Here is a 20126-nt window from a genome sequence, read left to right as displayed (position 1 = left end):
AGAGGTTTTTGAATTTGATTAATGAAGATGACAAATAGTGTAAATTCACTTTATAATCTTTCATTAGGGATTGAGAAAAGAAGAGTTAGTCTTTATAAAACCATCTATCATTTCTCCCTGTGCTTTTGTTCCACCTCTTATTATTTTTGGATGTTTTATTTCTTACAAGTTCTTTCTCTGCTCTCTCAAATAGCAGTCCAAGTTAAGATACTAACGACTATCTCCCGTGTCCATTTATCAATCTACTAAAAACTCGTAAGTCTATTATTAATTACTAATCGGTGATAATACTTATCCATTACATGTATAGTCTTTGTATTCTCTCTTCTTTTTAGTTTTCTTTCTTATATTTTCAAAGTGAGAAAACGTTCATGACTGAAGATGTTTGGTATAAGAATATGTTATGATTTCAATCTCTGTGTCAACCCATTTCTATTCAAGGTGGTGCACTTCATCAAAACAAATTATTGTATATTTAAAATTGATTCAATATCTTTGGCCCTCTCTATAGTTCAAATATAAATGTGTAATATGATAATTTAATCAATTTTTTTATTTAAGGTTTGGATTAAATTTGTTAAGATTCTTTCTTTATATTGTGTTTAGTTATATTTTTCTCATAAAAAACAAATGCATCCTCCCTCAATTTCTTACCTTGCTTTTAGGATTTCTATTTGTTTTGGTTAAATTTTTTATGAGAGCTCAAGGTCTTCGAAGAAAAGCCTTACCAGATGATTTTTCTACTTTCATTTGTTTCGAGGTCGAAGTAATTTAGGTTTAAGTTGAAAAAAATCTAAAAGATCTCTACAAATTTATATTTGGATTTCTCTAAATATTAAACAAGCGATGAACATCTAATTCATCTGTTAATGGAGTTATAGGTTTTAAAACTAAACTTACGAACGTCTTTTAAAACTAAGGTTGTTTTTACGTTTCAACTGCTGTTAATGTGGTAATTTTTTAAGTTTTCCGTTTCAACTTCACTATAACTTTTAATGATTTTACGATGAAATACATGATAACTAGGTTCCCACCGCGCCCTACGGGCGCGGTAGATCCCTTTTGGCTAACGCCGTTGTGGTATATCCATCTCAGATTTGTCAGTGAATTACTTATTGAGAATTCTCCGAGTGTGCGTATACCGTGATGACATCACGTCAAGTCGAGCTTACATGAATAAGTGCATCCACGACGGTGCCCATTTTTACACGATGTGGGGTCACGCGAGTACCTGTCATCTGAAATCATGTACTGATTTCGAATGAAATTACGTACTGATTTCAGATGACAGGTAACCACATGTCGCCAGAAGGTGAAAATGGGCACCGTGGTGCATGCACTTATTCATGTAAGCTCGACTTGAATAAGCATCGTCCAATTCTGGTGATAAGTCGGTTACCTCAGGAGATAAGTCTGGCCGTCTATTTTTTTTGGCAGATTTAGTTTTGATTAGATCGAACGGTTCATACAAAATACAATAATGTAAATAAAATAAAAATAATAGGGCATTAAAGTAATTTTAACATCCTCCAACGTCCCCACGATTTGTTTCAACAGAACAAAAAAAATAACTCCCCACGATTTTCTCACTCTCCCCACGATTCTGAAACCTCTCTAACCTCTCCATCTAAGTCGATCCAGAATTTGAAAGTAGGTATTCCTTTTTTTTTTTCCTTTTTAGTTTCTGCAAATAAGTTCTTAATGTATGACTGAAATAATTCTTAATGTATGATAGAAATAAGAAGTTCTGCAAATGTATGACTGAAATAAGAAGTTCCGCAAATAATGAGGTGAAATACAAATATCTCAACTCAAATAATGAGGTGGTCTGCAATTTTTGTTTGAAGAATTAACCTTTGAAGAATTTCTTGAATTTGAGTTGATACTTCTTAATTTTGTAGTTTTAGTTTCTGCAAATAAGCCAATAAGGTGTTCGACGAAATGTCTGTGAGGGGAATTTTGTGTTTTTAGGAATTTTGTTTTGTTAGTTTCAACTAATTTTTTTTTCATGTACACTGATTCACAGGTGAATTTGTCTCCTTCTTCCAGGTAAATTTTTCATGTACACTGTTCTCATGACTGACTACCCATGAGTAATGGCATATCTCTTTTAGTTTTGTAGTTTATGGTGTTGTTGTTTGGTTGTGAACCATCTCATAGGCTAATTTTATATGGTTGTGAACTATGATTTTATGCTACACAATTCTCTTCCTGAGAAGGACCTAAGAAAGTAAAATTTAATGCTACACAATACACTCTCACAAACATAAATATCCGAGTTAGATCGTACTATTAGGACGGCTAAATTTCTCTTTATGTAATGGTAATAATTTCGTAGTAGTATCCATAGGAATTTTACTCATCAGTAAATTGATACCTTGAGTCACCACACTTTAACACCATTGTATTAATTACTCTTACATTTTAGCATTAAGTTTTTACTTTAGCATTAAGTTTTCGTAAGGTTATTTCGTTAAGGTTACATAGATTTCATAATCTTTATTAGCATTAAGTTTTCATAAGTTTTTACTTTAGCATTAAGTTTTCGTAAGGTTATTTCGTTAAGGTTACATAGATTTCATAATCTTTTGCACTCTATGTGTTTGATGATATGTTTGACTAAAGTGGAATACATGTGTTTACATCTTAAATCTGTCTAGAATAGTAATATTTTGTTGCACTTTTTATAATCTTGATGTTGCTATCAAGAGCTTTCGGAATCAAGGAACATATGTTAGCTTCAATCACCTAAACACCGATTATGAGATTTATTTTGCAGGTTGTCTTTCTGCTAAAGATTTTACTAAGTTGATTGAATACGAAGCTTTAATTCATTTTGCAGGTTATTTGTAGTTTATGGCACCAAGAGGAATGCGCTTAATGGGTGAATTTGAATTATAGGTTTGTCTTTGTCATCTCCTTTCATTTTCTCTGGTTTTCTAAGTTCATTCGTCGACTTGGTTACTTTGTGATTTCTTAATTTAGCATTTGATTTCTTATACCCAGTGATATAATAAGCCTATCATACTTGCAAGATGAAGAGACTTATATTCACCTTCTTGATGTCTTTGTACTAGATTAACTTTGGGGTTTCTGTTCGACTTTTGATCCTTCAACTGAAAGCCCTAATTCGGATCACTATTTTTTTTATTTTTTGTTGAAGCTCCAGAAGCACACTTTGGTTTTGAAAGGGTTATGAATTTGTTAGGCCATTTTCGTCCCGTCTCATTCAAATTTGGAGGTAATTTATTTTGGAAATAATGATGCTAAAGTGGTAGTAATTTATTTTTGTTAATTGTCCATTAAATCTCTCTCTTTATCTATTTTGCTTCATGTTTACCTCACCGTTTGATTTGTTTTGTGAACAAGTTAAAATTTTCCTGTGTTTTTTCAGGGAAAAATTGTTTAATGGAGAAGAGGAGACAAGATTCTACATTTTAGTATGATTAAGGGTCATTTGTTTTTCTTCATGTACAACAGGTGATAAGTGGAGTTTATAATTTGTATTGATTTTGTAAATTTGAAATGTACAACAGGTGATAAGAGGAAAGAATTAATTTTTTTTATTTTGTAAATTTGGGATGTCGATAAGTGGAATTTTTAATGATTTTATTCTTCCCCTTTACTTTTTTTATTTTGTTTTATGTTTCTCTAGGGTGAACATGTTAATAGCTTTCATTCAATTCAATAAAGATTTACAGTAGGAAAAGAGTTGGTATTTTGGTTATTCAATTTGTTTGTTTTAAATGTTCCTCTTTTTTTGACCAAAATAACTACTTTATTTTCATTAGAGATTTAGTTAGGATATGATCCAACCAAGGATAATTCATGAGTATAATCCCTTCAACCAAAGAGAAAATAGTGGGACTTTCAACAAAAAAAAAAATAGTGGGAGATTCAAAAAATCGAATAGTGGGAGATTGAAAAAATCGTGGCTCCATTATTTTTTTTTTGAATATAACTACTTCCTTTATTTTCTCATGGGTTGTTCATTTTCTCCAATTACTCTCGCGGTTTTTTATTTTTTTTAAGTGACGGTTTTTCATTTTTCTTTGGACACGTGTTAAAAACTAGGCACATTTTACCTTTATTTCATGCCCTCTTTTTTTTAGCATAAACTATAAACTATAAATTTATTTTCACTTTTCTCTTAGTGAAGAAGATAAACATTTTTCTGAAGACGTAAAAGTAACAAAGAAGAATTTGACAGTTCTTTTTTCAAGTCTGTAAGACTTCGAGAGTGAAGTTGTATGTAGTTCTACAAGGAGAGTAATGTTATAAAAAGTAGATGTAATTTTTGCTTGAATATACGTATAATTCCTTGGTATTTTGTAGGAGTATCTGTTTTTATTTTTGTGTATTTTTATATGGGGTGTATTGTTTTTTATTTTGGATCATCAATTTGTTTATTCAATAGCTTTTTTTTGCGCAATATTTTACTATTTTTCTATTTTATGAGGAAATGATGAAGTTGTTTCACATATAGTATACCGTATAAGTTTTCCCACCGCGCCCTACGGGCGCGGTAGATCCCTCTTGGCTACCGCCGTTGTGGGTTATTACGTTCGATTTTGCGAGTAAAGTGTTTTCGGGCATTCTTCGAGTCCGCGTATACTGTGGGAGCTATGATCACGCCGTTGACATCACGTTGGGTCGAGCTTACCCAAGAAGAGCATGTAGAATGATGCGCATTTTCAGACAATGTGGAGTCACGCGAATACATGTCATCCGAAATCATGTACTGATTTCGAATGAAATCACGTACTGATTTCGAATGACAAGTAAACACATGACACCATATTGTCTGAAAATGCGCATCATTCTACATGCTCTTCTTGGGTAAGCTCGACCCAACGTGATGTCAACGGCGTGATCATAGCTCCCACAGTATACGCGGACTCGAAGAATGCTCGAAAACACTTTACTCGCAAAATCGAACGTAATAACCCACAACGGCGGTAGCCAAGAGGGATCTACCGCGCCCGTAGGGTGCGGTGGGAACCTAGTTACATATAACAGATATAATAACAAGCTCCTATAATGAAATATGGAAAAGTTAAAATAATTAAAAAACCATATAACTATAAGCTTGGAAATTAAAAAATTCTTGTCTTTATATTTGATTCAATATTGGAGTTGTAGCTCCTAATTTTTAGGTCCCTCAGAGACTCGAGTAGATAATTATGCAAAACAAATTATTTTCACAATCTTCTATGGAGTATTAATCTTGTCACTTCTTTTTCTTTTCCTTTGGGTAGGTGGCATAAAAATAAGGGTTATTTTTCAAATAGCCCCCAATTTTATGACCAGCTTCCTGCCTAGCCCTTTAGATTAGCAAAAATATCTATATGACTCCTTTTTTAAGTTTTCGTTATAACACCGTTAACCAGTCAACATTTCTCTTTCTTCCATCTCATAACCTCTCTCTGCCACCTCATCTTCTAGGCAACTCATCATCTTCTCCGGCGAAGGTCGCCGGCCGACCAATTTTCCGGCCGGCGACCTTCAAACTTATATTCTTTTTTTTTTTTCATCTCTCCTCTCTCTTTCCAAATTTTTTTTTTTTTTTCATCTCCTCTCTCTAAACTCCGGCGAAGGGGGTTGCCCTTCGCCGGAGTTTAGAGAGATAGAGACGAGATGGAAATATTTTTTTTGAGATCTCTTTGCTGGTCTCAGTAAGAGTGGAGCTAGGATTTTAAGTTAGATCGGACTAAGCTAGAATTACTAAGAAAGCAAAAATTTCATATCCAGTGTATATGCATTCATAAGTAATTTTTCAAAAGTAATTTTTGTCGAATATGATATTTTTCTATCATTATTCTCTCTCTCACACACACACACACACACACACACACACACACACACACACACACACACACACACACACACACACATATCTTAACTTTTCGATCACACACACACACACACACACATATATCTTAACTTTTCGATCGAAAACAAGCAATTCCAAAATTTCACATAAGAAGAAATAAGATCTACGTGAAAATTTCGTTAATAGTTTAAACAATAAAAACATTGAAAATTTAACACTGGGAGTTTATAATAGATGTGATCATTAATAATTTGGTACAAAGAAATTACTAGAACATAGAATGGAACCTAACAAAAAGAATAAACTTGACTTAAGCAAAAAAAAAAAGGCCAAAACAAAATCTGGTTTAGAAGTAGGAGGCATAATTGGAACCAAAAGCGAAAGAATACATAACGTAAGGATCTAATATGGAATTAATTCAACAAATAAAAAAACAAAAGAGAGATATTGATATTGACCCCCACTTGTATATCAATATTAAGACTACATCCCCGTTCTTCTGAAACATCTAATATACAACCCCATTTGGACGGAAAATATTAACTCACTGTTAAATTTCAAGTGTGTGACTTGAGTACTTGAATCATCTCCCTTATTTGAATCAACTACATCCGCGTTCTTTTGAAACAACTGATATACACCCCCATTTCGACGGAAAATGTTAACTCACTGTTAAATTTCAAGTGTGTGACTTGAGTTCTCGACTCATCTCCCTTATTTGAATCAAGTGCTCTCTCTCTCTTATATCTCCACCCTCTCTCTCTCCCTCTCTCTATCTAAACCATATAAATAGAAGCAAACCCCTAGACTTCCCCAACAACTATCTATCCATCTTACAATCAAACTCTTCTTTTGCTTCTCAATTTGATTCCAGAATCACAAACACTCGTCAACTCGAAACCAAGCTTCAATCTTTTGTTCTTGATTCTTCAGTTTCTTTCTATCTTTACAACTCTGTTTTAAAGAGAGAGAGAGAGAGAGAGAGAGAGAGAGAGTAGTGGTTCCCCATTAAAACTCTGTTTTACCCAAGTTCATCATTTTCTTACTCTATATATGAATGAAAGTCTTGTTTCTCTCACTTCAATAGATTATTTTAAGAGTCTCTGCTATTTTGGGTATATGGTAAGTGATATTTGAGTGGGTTAGTTTCTGGATTCATTCTAGATCTTGGTAGAAGAAGAAGCTACAGAAATTATGGATTTGATTGAAAAGGTGAGTGATCTGATCATGTTCATTATATGATCAATCTTTGATTTCAAACTTCAACTTCAAGTTATCTAATGCCTTTTTTTTTGTCTGATTTGTTGATTCAGGGATCTGGGTCTGGTCCTAAGGTATAATCAAAATCCCATCTCATTTTACTTGTTCTGATCTTATAATTTAAATTAATGGGTATTTAGTATTACTTTGATCTGATGTTTTTTATCTTTTTTTTTTTTTGCTGTGTTCTTTTTTTCAGTACTCTGTAATGCTTGTGGGATCAGATACAGAAAGAGGAGAAGAATCGAAGATATCTATTGGGTATTAACAGAGGATGGGTAGTAATTCCAAATAAAGAAAGAACTAGTATTAGTAATAATAATAATAGTAGTAAGATTGGGGTATCAATGAAGCTTAAGTTAGGTAAAGAAGTTTTGATACAGAGATCATCAATGGAAAAACAGAGGAATTTGGGTGAAGAAGAAGAAGAAGCTGTTAATATATAGTGGTTGTTATCTTGAAGGAGGAGATGTTACGACTTTGTTCTAGTAAGGGAGGATTTGGTGCTATTTATAAAGGTTAACTTCGTAATGGAACAAAAACAGTAGTGAAGAGGATGAAATCTAATTTGACGGGAATGAATTTCAAGGGAAGATTACAATTCTATCGAAAGTTCATTACAGACATTTAGTAGCTCCATTAGGGTTTTATGTTAATGGAAATGAGAGGCGTTTGGTTTAGTGAGTACGTGCCACAAGAGACTTTAAATCATCATTTGTTTAGATTGGAATTCTAAGTGGCGGTGGTCTTCTTACATGTAAACAAAAGATTTCCATGACACTAGATGTAACTAGAGGAGTTCTAATATTTAAATAGTTTAGCCCAATAAAGTTTCATTCATGGAGACTTAAAGCCAACAAATATTCTTCTTGGAGATGAAAACAAAGGTTGCAGACTTTGGTTTTGTCAAAAATGTCCTTAATCCGAAATATTTCCTTGAAACGCGACTAGCAGGAACATTTGGATATCTTAGAATTGGGAATTGAGTAGCAGGTGAAATAGAATTCAGATATCCAAATGTCCCTGCCAACCGTGTTTCAAGGGAGTGTTTCGCATCAAAGACATTTTTAACAAGATCAAAGTCTTCAACCTTATCCTCATCTCCAAGAAGTATATTTCTTGGCTTTAAGTCTCTATGGATGAAACTTTGTTTGAAACTGTTTAAATATTTGACTCTTCTAGTTACATCTAGTACAATTGAAACCCTTTGTTTCCATGTGAAATGACTACCACAACTTGAATTCCAATCAAGCAAATGCGGACTTAAAGTCCCTTGTGGCATGTACTTAATAAACCAAAAACTTCTCATTTTCATTAACACAGAACACTAATAGAGCTACTGCTAACTTTCGTTAAAACTGCGATTTTCCCTTAAAAATTCATTCAATCGTCTTGTACCCATCAAATTAGATTGCATCCTCTTCACTATTATTTGTGTTTCATCTTGCACTTTTATAAACAACAGTGAATCCACTCCCTACCCAAAATGTTATTTTCACTAAAATTATCGGTAACTTGTCATATAAAGTCGTACGAAATCGAAATTTCTGCTCCTTCAAGCTCACCGTACCCATTTTTATTATAGAAAAAAGAGAAAAATTTCCAACTAGATTGGAAGATGATACCTTGTACTTAACCCTCAAACTTCACTTTGTATTTAACGTTCCATAATTGCTTAGATGTGACGACATTCCATAACCCTCCCAACTTATGAAAAATTGCCAACTAGATTGGAAGACTGTACCTTGTATTTAACCCTCAAAATTCACTTTATATTTAACCCTCCATAATTTCTTAGATGTGACGACATTCCGTAACCCTCCCAACTAATGAAAAATTGCCAACTAGATTGGAAGACGGTACCTTGTATTTAACCCTCAAACTTCACTTTATATTTAACCCTCCATAATTTTTTAGATGTAATGAAATTCCATAATCCTCCCAACTAATGGCATTCCTTAACTCATTCCATATAATGGAATTCCAACCAACAACTTCTCCTCCACAAACCCCCATAAGTGCTCTCCCAAAATTCTAATGGGGTTTTAAACCTCCTATGCTCCCCAACAAAAAATAAGTTATAAAGGGGTATGAAGAAAATTTTGTTTGTTGAAGCATATTACAGAGTGGGAAAATTTCACTTTGTGCACAAACAAAACTAATTTGAAGTTAATTCATGCTTGTTGTGTTATAATATATTTACATGAATAGTTTTATAGTCCTCTCTCCCTTAAATTTTTGTACTTCAGATAAGTTTTTTTAATCTTTTTGTTTAAATCAAACTAGATGCATTTCTATATCTATCTAATTTGTAATGATCTTACTGGTATCTTTGAACTTAATCATTATTCGAATCTACCCCTCACCATGTCTCTTCCTAAGTTCTTCAGTTTTGATAAATTTAATAAGACTAATTTGGGAAATTTATTAAGACTACACTTTTACTTTCTAAAATTAAGTTTTTGTTCGTTCAAAACTAATTTAAGATTTATCTGTCAATTAAAATTCATGAAAAAAGACCATCAAAATATCTTCTACCGTCACACCGATTCATTTGGATTACGTGTTTAACGGATTTTGTCGTGCCGGTCTGCCGGAGGCATGGGCTATACCTAGAAAAATAAAAAATTAATGAGCTTCTTGTTTTGCCATACACAAATAGCATGTTATTTTAAGACTAAAACATGTCTGTTGGATTATAAATAAGTTTTTTTTTAATTAGCCAATGGAGGGGTCATGGTTAGATAAACAGCCATAGTTAGATGAGGCCTATGAAGCAGACTTGGTAGGAATCAGAGAAGTCAAATGTAGATAAGATTATGTTTGCAAAGAAATGTAAACATATCTTAGTCTTTTTTTAACCTTTCTCTCTAATCTCTCTCTCCCTTTCTCTCTAATCTCTCTCTAATCTCCTTCTCTCTCTCTATAGCTCAGGTGAAGGGGGGAGCCCTTCGTCGGAGGAACCAGACCTTGAAGATTAAAAAAAGACTAAGCTAGACAACCACTATAACTAGACAACCACCACTACCCCCGTCATGATTACTAAACATACACCACCACACCTTCACTACCACAACCATAAATGCTATCACTGCACATCTACCTCCAAAACTACCACCATCGTCATACCACAGTCAACATAATCACCATTAGACCACTACACCAACAAAGAGAAAGAAAGAAGGTTGAAAACTTTGCTCTCTCACTTCATCTTTTCTAAGAATTATTATTTTTTAGTTCTTTTATTTTCTAGTTTTTGATTTTTTTTTTTGTTTAAAAGAAAAAGGAACAGTTATAGCTTCGCCAAACTCACAGAGTTGCTAACTTGCTCGTGAAACCACTGAATCGGGAATTCGACTAAGGACTGACTAGTACTTTCTCTAAATTTGAGCTAATTTTCGAGTCACTCAATCAAATCGTCCAAGCATAAACGCATAGTTTTTTTTTATGAGAGCATAAACGCATAGTTATGGAACAACAGTTTCATGCTTAAATTCCACATTAGGTGTAAAAAAATGTAGTATTCTGATATAAGAAAAAAAAAAATTGCAAAACGCACGCGGGCCACATTTTTAAAAACTCGCATCGGGTCTCCGAAATCTCATCGACCCTGCCAAAAACGTGCAAAAGGTTGACAGATGAAGCCATTAGTCTGTTTGTTAAAGGACTAAACGGTTTATAAGACAAATCATAGGACCATAAAATATACTTTTCATAAACGAGAGGCTCATATAAGAACTTACCAAATATTTTTATTCCCATATAAAGGAGAAACGTCGGGCTTTACCCGAAAGAAAACACAAAGAAAAAAATCTCTCTTTTCTTCACCAGATCTTCTTAAGTCTTTTACTGTAAGCAACAAATCTTACCTGTTTATTTCAATAATTTCTTTATTATCTGTTTATAGATCTGGGTCTGACTCACTTATTGTGAATTTTGCTTCAATTTGGTCTCATTGAGTAATACTATCAAGCTATTTAGTGGGATTTTCTTACTTTTCCCTTATTAGCAATTGGATTTCATAAAGTTGTCAAAGCTTGATTCTCTAGGGTTTTTTTCCCTTATGAGCAAATTCAGTTTGAGACCCTTATCAGAATTGAAATATACTCCTTATTAAAAGTTTAAAGTTTTGATTTTTATGCTAAAAATCTTGTTTTGATAATTTTTTTTTATTTATTTGGTTTCAACATTGGATTCAGTTTTTCTCTCTCGATTCAGGGAATATTTGATTTCAATCTAGGGATTATATTCTTATCTACAAAAAATCTTTTATGATGTTAGAATTTAGTTATTGTTACTGTATTTTCAGGTGTGTTATAGAAGAAATATCATGGAAGGTGTTGTTGTAAGAAGGGTCATTCCGTCCGATAATAGTTGTCTCTTCAATGCGGTCGGGTGAGGTTCAAATTACTTATTTTGGCACGAAATTCTGGTCGTTAGAATACGTTTAGAGAAGCCGTTTTTCAACCTGTTTTCCATATCCTTATTTGCAGATATGTTATGGATCGCGATAAACATAAAGCTCCGGAATTAAGACAGGTTTTTCTCTAAAACTTGCGCCATGTTGGTCTTACATTAATATGAACTCATCGTTTGTCAGTGGTGATTAATTTCGGTGTACTTCTACCAAAACTAACGGTCGAGTCTTATACTGATTGAGTGTCAAAGCCGTAAAGTCTCGTGTTCTGCGATCACATTGGTAACGAAATATAGAGTCGGTATCAAAACAATTTTACACGTTAACAGCGAATGATATCGCTATTTATATATGGAATTTACGTTTATATTAGGACAAAGAGTACTCAATCTTGTTACTTTTATTAAAACTTCAATCAACAGATTATGCTTTCTCAAGCAAAAGAATAAACGGAATTTTGAAACACTAAACGTGAAGAATGCAAATTGTTACTCTGGTAATACTATCACGACTAATCTTATTGAATGAAACTTCTGGCTGTGATATCGGCAGAATTTTGCTTCAGTTATATTTTCCATAAATGTATGCATACCTTTAGGCTGTCGTTCTTTCTGTATCAATTTGTCATTTTTATACGGTGTTTACTTGTGTTATTAATTATATTAAGGAAACCCATGAGTAGCAAATTTTTATGTATTCTAGGTTAAGGTGAATCAAACTTGCATGAAAGTTTGAATCTCACAAAGAATCCTATACTTCACTAGTACGTAATCTTAGAATACCTCACCTTTAACATTCACCGTGTAGTCTCAGACTATACTACGATCTTTGCATGTTTAAATAACTATAGTTATGCAGGGACAAATCAAGTAGAACTCGATTATCATGTCAGTGAGATATAACTGAACATCTGTTTCAGCATATCTTTTTTTCCCCAAATTTTACTTTAATCAACTCCTATGTTGGAAGCAATTTCTTGATTAGACCACAAATTACAAATGTCTTGAAAAGCTCTATTGCAATTTCTCAAGGCATATGCCATTAAATGGATGCCTGTAATCTGAATCATCTGATTAGCTCGACTAATATGTTTCCCCACTTTAATTTGTTCTGAAAGATCAAAGACGACCATGTTTTTACCTTTTACGTATTGTGGTGATTTTTTAGTTGGTTAGCATTGAGTCATATTACTGATATGGTTTCAGCAAAAAATAATAATCACATGGATGCGTATAAGATTTTAGGTATCTAAGGCAATTTGCGGGCCTTTTATTTCGTAACTTTCCTTCTTTACTATTTTGCAAGGTTATAACTTCTAATTAAATATTTATTCTCTGAAGGTTATAGCTGCAACTGTGGCCAGTGATCCTGTGAAGTACTCTGAAGTGTTTCTTGGAAAACCAAATGAAGAATATTGTGCTTGGATATTGGACTCCGAGAAGTGGGGCGGTAATGATAATTGATACTAATGACTTCTTTTTTATTTGTCTAGTGATATGTTTCTTGCTTGCGAGTTGCAAACTGAAGTTACTAATACAATTGCCGATATATTGCTAGAGAATAAAAAGTATTTTAGTGGTGGGCGTGGATGAAATTTGGTTTAGTTCTCCTTAATTTAAGAAAATAACAATCAAAACTCGTAAGTTGACAAAATGCCACGTTTGAGTGGGAAGGGTTTAAGTTCTGTTCCTCTTTTACTCCCTTCGATTAAGAAGTAAGACTAGATGAGCTCCTCTTTTATGTGGAGTTTATTTCTCTTTCTGGGTATTACAATTTACACACCGCTAGATTCCTTGTTTTTAGAGCATGGTGAATTCCTTGAATAGATGTTTAAGTGCTTCTTTTTTATGTAATGAAGGTGCTATCGAGCTTTCCATATTGGCGGATTATTATGGACGTGAAATAGCAGCATACGACATTCAAACCACTAGATGTGATTTGTATGGTCAGGTCAGTACTTTTTTGTTTTTTCTTTTGTGTTCTCTATCTATGCAGCTATAGTTCTTGATACCTAGTTATACAGTAGCTGATTATTTACATGTTTACCTAATTAACTTCTCGCAGGAGAAGAGATACCCAGAAAGAGTAATGCTTATATATGATGGACTTCATTATGATGCTTTAGCGGTATGTTACTGATTCATTTTCCTCGTGAAATTTCAATTTTTGTTTGTGTCTGACATTGTAGACTTTTTCAAGTTCGAAACAAAGAGTGAAATTTGCAGTACTGGTCAAATCTTGGAAATAAATCTGAGTCCATTAAAAGCTCATTTCATTTATGACTGCGAATCTAATGATCACTAACTAGAGCGTCTTCTTGGTGGGTCAAGTCTCGTGGCTGTTGGTCTTGGCACCTAGAAATTTGCTATCTGTTTGGTTGTTTATTATCTTCTTTCATCTTTTCTGGCTCGTAATTCTTTTCCAGAGTCATTTCTCTCGTAACATATTTTACTATTTAACTTTCTCTCATCGACAGTTAAGTCCAATGGAAGGAGGCCCAGAGGACTTTGACCAGACGATATTTACAGTACGTTATGATAGGACCATCGGGCCAGTCGAGAATCTCACCCTCAATCTTGTTAAGGATGCACAAAGGTAATATATCTTCACTGTTGCTATAAATGATGTCTCCTCGATCACATGAAGACCTATCCAGTCTTATATGTTTAGTTCATATGATCCGATAAAGTTTGCATTTTGTTTTTGTGTTTGATTTGGCAACTCTTTAATCATGAAATAACTCATTTCCGTATTTGATATCTTCCCACGACATCAGGAAGAGGAGTTATACAGATACCGCGAACTTCACTTTGCGGTGTGGGGTGTGTCAACTCGGCCTCGTGGGCCAAAAGGTACTCACTAAATAACATCTTCCCCAACATTTCACTTGTCTTTTAAATTGCTTACTGATTTCGCAAAAACGAAAAAAAATCCAAAATTTTTGCAGGAAGCTGTGGAACATGCAAAGGCAACTGGCCATGTCAACTTTCAAGAATACAGTTGAAGAAAGGAAAGCAAAAGAAGCAAAACTGGAAAACCCGTTTGTCTCTCTTTCTTGGTGAATTCCTCCACTAAAACTGTGTCTTCATTTGTAACAACGCAAATAGATTGAGTTTGTTATTTGGATCAGGAACTCATTGTATAACTGTAAAAGAGAGATACCTCAGTCCTTAGGTTCTCGAATGAGCAACTTTAGGTCACATGTGAAATAAAAGTTATTTTCTTGACATATCAAAGGTTGATGAAGTATGATATGCATAGGAGTTTCATAAGACTTAATTTCTGTCTGGAGATTATTCGCACAAAAAATCGATTAATTTAGCATCTGCGTATCAAGTGCTAGACCAACTCTTTGGATGGTAATACTAATCTGTAAAAATATTATCCCCCTTTTACATGATTTGGGTTGTCAATTTGGAAATGTGACAATTACTTGCAGGTAAGGAGAGGGTTGGTGCAGCTATGAAAAAAAAAAAATCGCGTGTCTACTGGTCCCGTCAAGCCCCTACAAAAAATGGTGCGGTTTTGGGGAAAAATGTTTTTGTTTTCGGAGTATCCAAGACTTTGGTGGGAAAATCTAGCGTGCCCACCACTAAACTCTTGGACGCCCCTAGCCCCTACGAAGTAGCTTTTAGGATAGCAATAATGATCGGCGATATCCTAAAAATCACTTTTAGACATCGTCAGGACCATTTATAAAAAAAATCCAATTATTCTTCCTCTTCTCCTCCCATTGTTCCAGCAAAGGGTACTTTCCTTTACCTGAAACAGTGAGATGAGAGAAAGAGAAAGCAGGTTTAACTAGAAAGGGAGGGAATAAGTTGTCTCCGCCCAAAGTTTGGACACCCTGAAAACAGAATGTTTTCTTTTGAAGCGACCCAAAAATATATGTATGACAATACGTTTTTCTAAAATCCACGTCGAATTAGGGGATAGTGGTTAAGTTGGCCACAGGCTTTAACAATTCAATCCGCCAGAAACCCTCTCAGTGGACTGTATGCATGTGGTTACATTAACTAAGAGTGAGTAGTTAGGGTTGAGGCAGGATAGTGGTGCTTATCGGGTCAGACTGGTCCGGGCTTCAACCTGGACCTTCAATGTCCGGGTTGAAATAGTGTCTGAGTCGGATTTCAAATTTCTTTCTTAGAGCATCCCCAATGGTTAGCACCAAAAAAGAATCTTCACCAAATTTTTTGGTATTTTAAGATTGGGGGACCCAAAGGCAAAACACTAAAAGTCTCACCAAATCACTATTCATCACACCAAATTTCATTTTTACCATTTTTAACACTAATTTTTTTATAAAATAAATTTAACTAGTTGAAATTACAAGACTTAAACTACTAATTATACTAATACGACATTTTAATAAAACTATAAACCGAAACTAATACGACATTTTAATAAAACTGCGATATTTTACTACACCTAAAAGTTGAAGTTAATACGACATTTTACTAAAATGTCAAATTGAAACTATTTCGTTAATATGGAGGTAAATCATTATCTTCGTAGTCACCTCCACCTCCACTGCTATAGCTACCTCCATCTCCACATCCAAACGAGCTACCACTTCGTTTACCAAAATATATTTCTTGTTGTTCTCTTCGAAAGTATGTTTGCCGTATCGGATCTGTAATTGTATTGACGTCCATGTGCATAACATCATACTCCATTTTTTTTTCGTTCATGAATAATTTTTGCCATCTCAACTTCACGTTCCTTGTCATTTCGTTCATTATCCACGTCCCTTTGCTTATCTTTCCTAGCATGTCTTTCAATTCTTGCTGTTTCGGCCCTTCTCATAATCTCGAGTGGTTCTTCACCTCGATTGTGATGTCGAGCATTGTCCCTATTTTTTTCCTCGTCTACCCTCTTCCTTGACTTTTCTTTCTTTCTTCCAGTTGGCCAACTTGAGGACTTTGGTGTAGTTTGATTATCATCTGCATCAAGATCAACAGAGAATGCTAACCCAGGAGAACCAGATGAAGGAATCCCTATTTGCGTCTCGTTAAACGAATTCATTAAATTTATTCTTTTTGGACCGACCACGGTAAATTTTTCACAACCTTTTAGTATAGGACAGACATGATCAAACGGAAATCCTCTTTTTCCGTCTTCTTGAAGGAATAAGGTTCTCGCACAATGTCTATCTCATTGGTACCACTCTGATTTTGATTCTCAATTTGCCGGACACATCCTCGGAATTTTGAAACACTAGTGGAGATCGTCTGAAAGCGAGTGTTTAAAGACCTATCTGATCTACATACTCCACCAGAATTTTCCATCTCTTCATTATAAATTTTAGTAATACGAAACCATAATTGATCTTTACTTTGATTGATACCCACTATTGAATCTTGAGATGCCGCAAGAAACGCCCTACATAAGACCATATCATCAGTGGGTGAGAAAGCTTGTTTGCGACTTACATTATTGTTTTTTGCCATATTATTTTAAGTATTGAGAAGAAAAGATAAAAATATTGAAGAGTATGAAGTTGAATGTTTTGTAATACATTATAAAGAGTTGTGAAGGTATGTATTTATAGACCTTATGAAAACTGTGTAGTGTGATTGAATTGAGATAAAGTGTGTAAGGAATCTGTAAGATTGTAAGACATTGGGAGACGTTTTTCTTGAAGAATGTGATTTTATGTGTTGAATTAAGATAAAGTGTGTAAGGAATCTATAAGATTGTAAGACATTGGGAGACGTTTTTCTTGAAGAGTGTGATTTTATGTGTTGAATTAAGATAAAGTGTGTAAGTGTGTAAGGAATCTGTAAGATTGTAAGACATTGGGAGACGTTTTTCTTGAAGAGTGTGATTTTATATGTTGAATTGAGATAAAGTGTGTAAGGAATCTGTAAGATTGTAAGACATTAGGAGACGTTTTTCTTGAAGAGTTTGATTTTATGTCTTTAAAATCCATAATAACCTGTAGAGTAAATCACATACTTCTTCAACAGCTTATTTGCAGTAAAACAATGTGTTCTTACCCAGGCTCATCAAGTTACTATAGCTCGGATTCAGAAGAAGAAGAATTGGAAGACCAACAAAATATGGCCGCATTTATGATCATCAATGACGGGATACGACATCATTTATCGGATGAAGATGATGAACCACATTATAAGGGTTCGAAGCCTGGACATATAACGATTAATCGTGAAAGAGAAAAAGGGCACAAACAAATCTGGAACAACTACTTCTCAGAAACACAACGAAAACCTGATGTTCAGTTCCATAGATGTTTTAGAATGGGGAGGAATCTCTTCCTACGGATAAAGTCTGCAGTCGAAGCGCATGACCCGGAATTTGTTCAATTAAGTGATGCAACAAAGAAACTTGGATTATCTCCTTTACAAATAATGACCGCTTCTATGCGGATGTTAGCATATGGAATATCAGCAGACGGAACAGATGATTATGTAAGAATTGGTGAATCAACAGCGACAAAATATTTAAAAATATTTTGTCGTGCAATAATCGAAATTTTTCGTACTGAATACCTGAGAACTCCTAATGCTAATGATATTGCAAAGCTCTTGCAAAAAAGAGAAGAAAGAGGTTTTCCTAGCATGTTGGGGAGCCTTGACTGCATGCATTGGGTTTGGAAAAATTGTCATGTGGCTTGGGCTGGACAATACACTGTACGTAGTGGAGATCCAACTATAATTTTAGAGGTAGTTGCCTCTTACGACCTCTGGATATGGCATGCATATTTTGGAATACCGGGTTCGAACAATGACATTTATGTACTACAGTCTTCTAATTTATTTGCAGATTTAGCAGAAGGTAAAACTCCTCCCGTAAAATATAATATAATGGGAAAAGAATATAATACAGGATATTATCTTGCTGATGGTATATATCCGAAATGGTCGACTCTTGTTCAAACTATCTCTCAACTAGGGGTGTACTCGAGTCGAGCCGAGTCGAGTAGTAAGATGTTCAAGCTCGGTTCGTGTATTTGACTGTCGAGCTCGAGCACGAACTCGTTCGAGTAATTGTCCACTTGTTCAAGCTCGGTTCGTATAAGTTTGAAAGAGCTCGAGCTCGAACTCGAGCTCGCATTGTTTTAAACTCGTTTATCAAAATACTTCAAATTAAAACTTTCTAAATCATCAAAATACTTCAATGATCATTTGTCACATACAATAATAATGATTAATGATTCATATTTCGATAATTTTTTAATGGTTGATATTTCATGTACAAGTTTCAATACTAATACGTAATTATGTACTATACTATTATAAGAGTATGTTAAACGAGTTGTTCACGAGTAGCTCGTGATACACTAAAGAATGTTCAAGCTCGACTCGTTTATGTAAACGAGCTTGATTTTGAGCTCGTGTTAAGCTCGGGCTCGTTAATATTCGAGTCGAGCACGAGCAATAGTCGAGCCGAACTCGAACAGCTCGTTAAGAGCTCGGCTCGTGTACACCCCTACTCTCAACCTCAAGGTTTGAAGAAACAACATTTTGCAATGATGCAAGAAGCATGTCGCAAAGATGTTGAACGTGCATTTGGAGTTCTTCAATCTCGTTTCGGTATTATTAAGAATCTAAGGCTTTATTGGGATAAAAATGTGCTCCATGATATAATGTTTGCTTGCATTATAATGCATAACATGATTGTAGAGAATGAATATGGCGATCGTACAATACCCAACATTTTATTTGAGATTCCGACTGTAGAAATTGTTGAAAATGAAGCCGAACGTTTCAAACGATTCTTAGCTAGGCACAAACAAATTAAAGATAAAAAAGCTCATTTTGAACTACGAGACGCTCTTATTGATCATCTATGACAAAAAAGGCAATGATCAACATTATTGATTCTTCAATAAGTTGTTCACTTATTAGGACTAATAGTATTGTAATGTCTCCGAAAACTCGAAGTACACAAACTCGATAATGGTGGAGATGATAATACTAATACTTCGATTTTGTGATATTAAGGGTATAAATAAAAATAGTTAATGTAGTTTTTTTCTAATATTACAGTGAAATATTTAATTTATGTTTTATTATAATTTAATTAAGTAATTGAAATTTCTATGAGGCTAAACCAAAAAAAAAACACTAAGGGTTGAAATAAAAAAACAAAACAAAAAAGGACTAACATAAAATAGGAGATAAAAAAGGGACCAAAAACATATAAGAATTCACCCTGGCCCACCACATCACCAATTTGATGAAGGTGAATGTTCATGGCACGAGAGATCTTTGGTGATCTCCCGTGCTATTGGGTGCAAGATGCCCTGGTGATCTCCAGGGCCGTTGGGGATGCTCTTAGTTTTTGTAAGTGGAATATAAATGATCAGAAAGTCTTCCTGAAAAGAGTACATATTATTCACAAGAGAAATGTTTTTTTTTTAAATCACTAAAATTTGTCTGAAACATTTCAACCAAATTGAAAGAACAATAAATAGACATGAGTATTTATAATGGTGCTTATCGGGTCGATCTGGGAAAAAAAACGTCATGAATACTTACTTTTTTTTTTGATGAGAGATCATGAATACTTACTTATAAGTGCATAAATTACCAAACTCGTTATGATTACTTATGTGTACGGAAAAAAATGTTGATACGGGTCAGACCGACG

The 20126-nt window shown here is 34.2% G+C and overlaps 2 protein-coding genes and 2 long non-coding RNA genes across 5 annotated transcripts; all 4 read left to right on the top strand.

Annotated features, from left to right (window-relative positions):
* Positions 1 to 1741: 1741 nt before the first annotated feature.
* Positions 1742 to 3709, top strand: LOC147555829 (uncharacterized). The gene is made up of 3 exons (XR_015235008.1): positions 1742 to 2901; positions 3164 to 3241; positions 3395 to 3709. It is a non-coding gene; the product is annotated as an uncharacterized LOC147555829 (long non-coding RNA).
* Positions 3710 to 7025: 3316 nt separating this feature from the next.
* Positions 7026 to 7393, top strand: LOC147555828 (uncharacterized). The gene is made up of 2 exons (XR_015235373.1): positions 7026 to 7167; positions 7293 to 7393. It is a non-coding gene; the product is annotated as an uncharacterized LOC147555828 (long non-coding RNA).
* Positions 7394 to 10805: 3412 nt separating this feature from the next.
* On the top strand, positions 10806 to 14739 carry LOC147555827 (OTU-like cysteine protease family protein). 2 transcript variants are annotated; one of them, XM_086663517.1, is made up of 9 exons: positions 10806 to 10944; positions 11403 to 11488; positions 11587 to 11632; positions 12851 to 12959; positions 13369 to 13460; positions 13575 to 13637; positions 13987 to 14105; positions 14287 to 14362; positions 14458 to 14739. In XM_086663517.1, the coding sequence occupies exons 2-9, from the start codon at positions 11424 to 11426 to the stop codon at positions 14512 to 14514; spliced, it is 627 nt and encodes a 208-aa protein (XP_086519643.1). In that variant the 5' UTR covers positions 10806 to 10944; positions 11403 to 11423; the 3' UTR covers positions 14515 to 14739. The 2 variants fall into 2 exon arrangements, with proteins under 2 accessions (XP_086519643.1, XP_086519642.1); XM_086663516.1 differs by lacking the exons at positions 10806 to 10944; positions 11403 to 11488; positions 11587 to 11632 and adding an exon at positions 11938 to 12006.
* Positions 14740 to 17497: 2758 nt separating this feature from the next.
* On the top strand, positions 17498 to 19326 carry LOC147555826 (uncharacterized). The gene is made up of 3 exons (XM_086658545.1): positions 17498 to 18089; positions 18303 to 18414; positions 18966 to 19326. Exons 1-3 carry the CDS (start codon positions 17498 to 17500, stop codon positions 19324 to 19326), a joined length of 1065 nt encoding a protein of 354 aa, XP_086514671.1.
* Positions 19327 to 20126: the final 800 nt, after the last annotated feature.

This window comes from Eschscholzia californica, unplaced genomic scaffold, assembly GCF_041429995.1.
Source record: "Eschscholzia californica isolate CP2 unplaced genomic scaffold, dmEscCali1.0.p SCAF_2, whole genome shotgun sequence".
NCBI classification, from domain to species: domain Eukaryota; kingdom Viridiplantae; phylum Streptophyta; class Magnoliopsida; order Ranunculales; family Papaveraceae; genus Eschscholzia; species Eschscholzia californica.
The sequence above is the reverse complement of the archived record's forward strand: the minus strand, read 5'-3'. Positions and strand labels throughout refer to the sequence as shown.

Excerpts from the sequence above, each read along its gene's own strand:
- LOC147555826 (XM_086658545.1), top strand. The coding sequence starts at position 17,498 with ATGTGTTCTTACCCAGGCTCATCAAGTTACTATAGCTCGGATTCAGAA. Across the intron at positions 18,090-18,302 it reads AGAAGAAAGAGGTTTTCCTA|CAGAAGGTAAAACTCCTCCC; the intron begins GCATGTTGGGGA and ends TTGCAGATTTAG. Across the intron at positions 18,415-18,965 it reads TCGACTCTTGTTCAAACTAT|CTCTCAACCTCAAGGTTTGA; the intron begins CTCTCAACTAGG and ends TGTACACCCCTA.
- LOC147555827 (XM_086663517.1), top strand. The coding sequence starts at position 11,424 with ATGGAAGGTGTTGTTGTAAGAAGGGTCATTCCGTCCGATAATAGTTGT. Across the intron at positions 11,633-12,850 it reads AAGCTCCGGAATTAAGACAG|GTTATAGCTGCAACTGTGGC; the intron begins GTTTTTCTCTAA and ends TATTCTCTGAAG. Across the intron at positions 13,638-13,986 it reads TTCATTATGATGCTTTAGCG|TTAAGTCCAATGGAAGGAGG; the intron begins GTATGTTACTGA and ends TCTCATCGACAG.